Below are 5,680 nucleotides of genomic sequence, written 5' to 3'. Positions count from 1 at the left end.
CCCAGCAAATCCAAGGGGGGTAAGGTAAGGGTGGGAGCCCAGCCAGAAGCTTCTATGCCCCAGTGTGCTCTGGGGTCCCCCAGGCTCTCCATGAATGGTGGTGTGAAGGCAGAGATGTTGACCTTGGAGTGTCTGCCTGGAGCTACACTGGCGGGCACAGGACTAGGACAGCAGGGCTGGGATGGTCGTGCTGAAGGGCAAGGGCTGGGACTGGCCTGGGCCCCAGCCTCACCTGCCTGGTCCGGATCCCCAGGTGGCCTCATGGCTGCAACCTGTGAGATCAGCAACGTCTTCAGCAACTACTTCAGCACCATGTACAGTTCGGAGGAGCCCTCCCAGGCCCCCGCGCCCCCCGCCGCCGCCACCTTTGCCTCTGACGACCTGCTGCTGACCCTGAGCAACCCTCAGATGTCCTTGGAGGGCACAGGTGGGTGCTGACTGGGTGGTCGCGCACTCTAGGGGAAGCAGCTCCATCTCCACATCTCTCGGATGGGCCTGAATTTGGGGGAACTTTCTCCCACCCAGCTCAGTTCAGGACTGGGTGTGGGGGGGCCTGTGCGAGGTGTTGGGGTGGCAAGTGTGTGGAGACTGCCTGTGCCGGACAGCAGGGGCTACTCGAGCTGACTGCTGGGCCCTCCCTTGCAGAGAAAGCCAGCTGGTCGGGGGAGCAGCCCCAGTTCTGGTCCAAGGCCCAGGTCCTGGACTGGATCAGCTACCAGGTGGAGAAGAACAAATACGACGCCAGCGCCATAGACTTCTCACGCTGCGACATGGATGGCGCCACCCTGTGCAGCTGCGCCCCCGAAGAGCTGCGGTTGGTCTTCGGGCCCCTGGGGGACCAACTCTACAGCCAGCTGTGGGACCTCAGTGAGTGCAGCGCCGGGCATGGGGTGCAGAGAGCGGGGAGGAGGTTGGTGGGCAGTGGGGCCGGCCCGGTTTGTCTTGAATCTGGGATCTAAGCTCTGCTACCGCCCTGCAGCTTCCAATTTTCCTGATGAGCTCAGCTGGATCATCGAGCTGTTGGAGAAGGACAGCATGACCGTTCAGGAGACACTGGTGGACCCCAGCCCCCTAGGTGAGTCCTCCTTCGCCCCCTGACCTACTCCTGTCCTTTCTCCGGCCTCCAGCCCCCGCCTGAACTTGTACCTCCTCTTTCCAGACCAGGGGAGCCCCTTTGCACCAGACTCACTGGATGAGGGCCAGCAGGCCAGCCCGTACTATCCAGGCAGCTACTGTGCAGGCGCCCCCTCCCCAGGCAGCTACTGCGCAGGAGCCCTCTCCCCCGGCAGCTCCGAAATCTCCACTGCAGGTAAGGGCGGGGACCCCTGTGCCTGTCCACTTGGGGGTTCCAACCTCCTCCCCCCAGCTCTTGGGACTCCAGTCCTGGTAGGAACTGGGCCTGGAACTGGAGCAGGGAACTCACACTTCCCACCCCCTCCAGGGACGACCACCTCTCAGAGCCCCCATTCTGCAGACTCTGGTGGGAGCGACTTGGATCTGGACCTCACAGACAACAAGCACTTTCCTGGCGGTAAGTTGCGGAGTCCTGGGCCCAAGGGCTGCCCTTCTCCTCCCACCTCTGTGCTCCTTCTAACCTCATACCCCTCCTTACTCACCCCACAGACAGTTTCCCTGACTATAAGAAGGGGGACCCGAAGCATGAGAAGAGGAAACGGGGAAGGCCCCGAAAGCTGAGCAAAGAATCCCGCGAGTGTTTGGAGGGCAAGAAAAGCAAGCACGGTAAGCTGGGACGCCCAAACTCCTGGCCCAGGCCCTGGGCCTAGGGTGCAGGAGGGAGAACGCCCCTGGCCTGGACCTCAGTAGCCGGCTGCGGGGTAGGCAGGCCCGGGAGCTTTCTTGCACACCTGCTGCTGACCTTGGCACACTTACAGCTAGGGGGCCTCCCAACTAGACTTTTGAGGGCAGCCCAAACCCCCAAGTCTGTGCACCTGATCTGACCTGAGCCCCAGGCTTCTCTGGCACTGCCTTTGCTCTCAGAGGGATCTGCCTGTTTTTGCTTTGGGCGAGCTGTGGGGGTTACTTATAGGAGGTCCCTGAGCTGGTGCCAGCTCAGCCATGATGGCAAGCTCCCCCCACCTGTTGGCGGCCTGTGGCCTGCTGCACCCTGTTGTCCTGGGCAGGACTGTTGCTCCCTCTTAGCCCAGTCAGACACTTGATCAATATTTGAGCTAGTGACACATCTGTGCCCAGAGAGCCGGAGCTCTGGGTCTGGGGGGCAGGGGGTAGCCTACACCCTTGTGTCTCTTAGCAGGTGGGTGCTGGATAGGGCTGGTTAGGATTGTAGGTGGGCGCTGGGTAGGGTTGTAGGTGGGTGCCGGTTAGGGTTGTAGGTGGATACTGGTTAGAGTTTTTGGAGATGCATTGTAGGGTTGTAGGGGTACTACTGGTCAGGGTTGTTGGGGTGCTGGTTAGGGTTGGTTTAGGTGGTATCTTTAGGTAGTGTGCTGTTTCATAGGTGTGTGCTGGTTGGTTAAAAGCCCTTTTATGCTGGTTAGAGTTGTAGGTAGGTGCTGGTTAGGGTTGTATAGGTGCTGGTAGGGTTTAGGGGTACTGGTTAGGATTGTTGGAGTACTGGTTAGGGTTGGTAGGTGTGCTGCTTCATAGGCTTGTGGTGGGCTGCTTCATAGGCTTGTGGTGGTTGGTTAAAAGCCTGGACCCTGGTTTGTATATGCTTTGCTTATAGTATGCTGGTTGTTACTAGGCTTGTGTGCTTATAGCCGGCAATGTTTTGGTTACCAGGCAGCATACTATGGTAGTTAGCAGGCTGTGCTGGTGGGTAGTTGGCTGTGCTGATGGTCAGTGAGCTGTATGTTGACCAGTAGCCATATTGGTGACCAGTAAGTAGGCTATGCTGGTTGTTGGTAGGGCTGTGTATGTTGGTGGTCAGTAGGCTGTTTCAGTAGTTTTCTAGGCTGTGTCTAATGGTTACTAGGCTGTTCTGGGGTTTCTATGCTGTGTGCTAAGCCAGACTGTCCCTGGCCTTCTGGCTAATAGACTCTGGCCTTGCAGCCCCCAGAGGCACCCATCTGTGGGAGTTTATCCGCGACATCCTCATCCACCCAGAGCTCAACGAGGGCCTCATGAAGTGGGAGAACAGACAGGAGGGCGTCTTCAAGTTCCTGCGTTCTGAGGCTGTGGCCCAGCTGTGGGGCCAGAAGAAAAAAAACAGCAGCATGACCTACGAGAAACTGAGCAGGGCCATGAGGTGAGTATGGGGTTGGGGCTCCACCTTCCAGAGGCAGCATCTGAACCCCCACAGCCCTGATCCCCCCCGTTCTCTTGACCCTAGAGCACTGAGGAAGTGTTCAAGGGAATCAAGAGAAGGTGGAAGGCTGTCCTCCAGGCTAGGACCTCAAGAAATAATTATTGTTGTTATTAATTTTTGTTTTGAGGCCACACCATGCTGTTATTAGAGCTTACTCCTGGGTCTGCACTCAGGGGTCATACCTGGCAGGCTCAGGGTATGAGGTGCAGGGGGTCAAACCAGGGTCGGCTCTGTGCAAGGCCAACTCTCCCACTGTACTATATTGCTCCCCGAGTACATTAATTTTTTTTTTTTTTTTTTGGTTTTTGGGTCACGCCCGGCAGTGCTCAGGGGTTACTCCTGGCTCCATGCTCATAAATTGCTCCTGGCAGGCTCAGGGGACCACATGGGATGTCAGGATTCGAATCAATGACCTTCTGCATGAAAGGCAAGCGCCTTACCTCCATGCTATCTCTCTGGCCCCATACATTAATTTTTTTTTTTTTTTGTGGTTTTTGGGTCACACCCGGCAGTGCTCAGGGTATATTCCTGGCTCCAGGCTCAGAAATTGCTCCTGGCAGGCACGGGGGACCATATGGGACGCCGGGATTCGAACCGATAACCTCCTGCATGAAAGGCAAACACCTTACCTCCATGCTATCTCTCCGGCCCCACATTAATTTTTTTAAAAAAAGTTTTGGTAACCCTATATGTTAGTGTCTCAGCCCACAGCTGAAGCTGGGCTGTAGGCCACATGGTGAGATAGTGTGGTAGCATGTTGGTGTGGCCAGCTGTAGGCTGGACCAGAATGTACATAGTACTGAGGGCTCCTTCCCGGAGCTGTGCTGTGTCCAGGCCTAAGGTCCCCTCTAGCCTTAAATCAGATGACTTACTGATAAGCCTGGGACACTGATAGAGAGCAAAGCTGGTTCTACTGTAGAACTGGGCGGGAAATCCTTGGGGACAGGAGCCTGGAGAATGAGGATGACGTGACCACTCACACACACACATACACCTCCAGGTACTACTACAAACGGGAGATCCTGGAGCGAGTTGATGGCCGGAGGCTTGTCTACAAGTTTGGCAAAAACTCCAGTGGCTGGAAAGAAGATGAAGTGCTTGGAAGTCGGAACTGAGGGTCTGTACAAGACCTAGGACAAACCACACGGACTTAAGGACCTTCCGTCTTGACACTCGCCCTGCTGTGATATGGACAGAAGCTGAGGCACTGGGGTCTTGCCTTCCTGGACCTGGGATCTGGGGCCTCTGGCCTCTTGGAGTTACAAGCACTGGTGTGAGAAGGACCAGAAAAGCAAGCGCAGCTCCTGCATCTGGCATGTTTGCAGCCCTGCTCCCAACACCGCCTTTGGAAACTTTCCTCCTGAAGACTCCTGGACTGAGTCTGAGGCCAGAGTTAGGGGCCTTGGAAGGACAGGATGGACCTGGGCCCCGCTTCCCGCTCTGTGCTTGGACTCTGCCGGCGGGGGGTCATGTACTCCTAATTTATGTGCTTTAAAGACCTCAAACCTACATAGACATCTATTTTTTCTAGAACTTTCCCCTCCCTGCTCCTCTCCCACCAGAGTGCTGGTGGCCAGACTGTTTCAGCCCTTGGAAGGACCGTGAGAGAAGGGTGAAAAGGGGCTCCCAGCTCCTTGCCCCGCATCAATTGAAGCAGAGGGCTGTAATAAAGTGCCTCTCTGGACTTTTTCTAACCTTTGTCTCAGCTTCTCCTGCACTGGAATCTGGGCCTCTGAATTGGGTGAGGTCATGAAGTTGAGACTATTGCAGCAGGATTAGGAAGTTTGCCTGGTGGGGAAGGGGAAGTTGAAGGCAGAAGTGGCCACTGGAAGAGGAATGGGTTTCAGAGGTAGAGGTTTGTGTTTCCCAGCATGCCCTCCAGGTTAGGAGGGTACAAAGGGAAACGGGTGCTGGCACCAAGAAAATCTCCAGACTTGATGTAATCCAGGATATCTGTAATCTGAGGTCATTTTATTGACCCCCACCATGGGCTCATGGGCTCCTCCTGAGCTGGATCTCTGGGGGATGCTACTGGCTATGAGGCCAGACTTGGAAGATGTCAGGAAGTTTTCCACATCTAGCATTGCAGGTGTGGCCTTGTGGAATAGGTGACTACATCTCAAACAGTTGTCAGCGGAGTCCCTGCCCTAGGAACCTCGCTTTCATTCCAAAGAACATGCAAGCCCCAAAGAGATGATAAGTGTTGGGGAGGCAGAGTGGTGGGCAGACAGGACTGCAAACAATAGCAGTGTCCATGCAGGTTCTAGGCTAGACACTTCTGGCCTGTTCATTCTGCCTGAGAAGAGCACCGAGAGGACTGGGTCATACCAGGACCAGCAGCCTTTCACTGAACTTTTTTCCAAAGATCCATTCTACACCTGCAGAGACGAGCCT

General features: G+C 55.7%; 1 protein-coding gene across 1 annotated transcript; it reads left to right on the top strand.

The window, feature by feature from the left end:
• Positions 1-261: 261 nt before the first annotated feature.
• On the top strand, positions 262-4,544 carry ELF3 (E74 like ETS transcription factor 3). Its single transcript, XM_049770665.1, has 8 exons — positions 262-427; positions 646-867; positions 980-1,075; positions 1,160-1,309; positions 1,442-1,531; positions 1,624-1,740; positions 3,031-3,226; positions 4,287-4,544. Exons 1-8 carry the CDS (start codon positions 262-264, stop codon positions 4,399-4,401), a joined length of 1,152 nt encoding a protein of 383 aa, XP_049626622.1. The 3' UTR covers positions 4,402-4,544.
• Positions 4,545-5,680: the final 1,136 nt, after the last annotated feature.

The sequence above is a fragment of the Suncus etruscus genome, chromosome 3, assembly GCF_024139225.1.
Source record: "Suncus etruscus isolate mSunEtr1 chromosome 3, mSunEtr1.pri.cur, whole genome shotgun sequence".
NCBI lineage: Eukaryota > Metazoa > Chordata > Mammalia > Eulipotyphla > Soricidae > Suncus > Suncus etruscus.
This window is presented reverse-complemented; position numbering and strand designations above follow the sequence as displayed.

Excerpts from the sequence above, each read along its gene's own strand:
- ELF3 (XM_049770665.1), top strand. The coding sequence starts at position 262 with ATGGCTGCAACCTGTGAGATCAGCAACGTCTTCAGCAACTACTTCAGC. Across the intron at positions 868-979 it reads CAGCCAGCTGTGGGACCTCA|CTTCCAATTTTCCTGATGAG; the intron begins GTGAGTGCAGCG and ends ACCGCCCTGCAG. Across the intron at positions 1,532-1,623 it reads CAACAAGCACTTTCCTGGCG|ACAGTTTCCCTGACTATAAG; the intron begins GTAAGTTGCGGA and ends CTCACCCCACAG.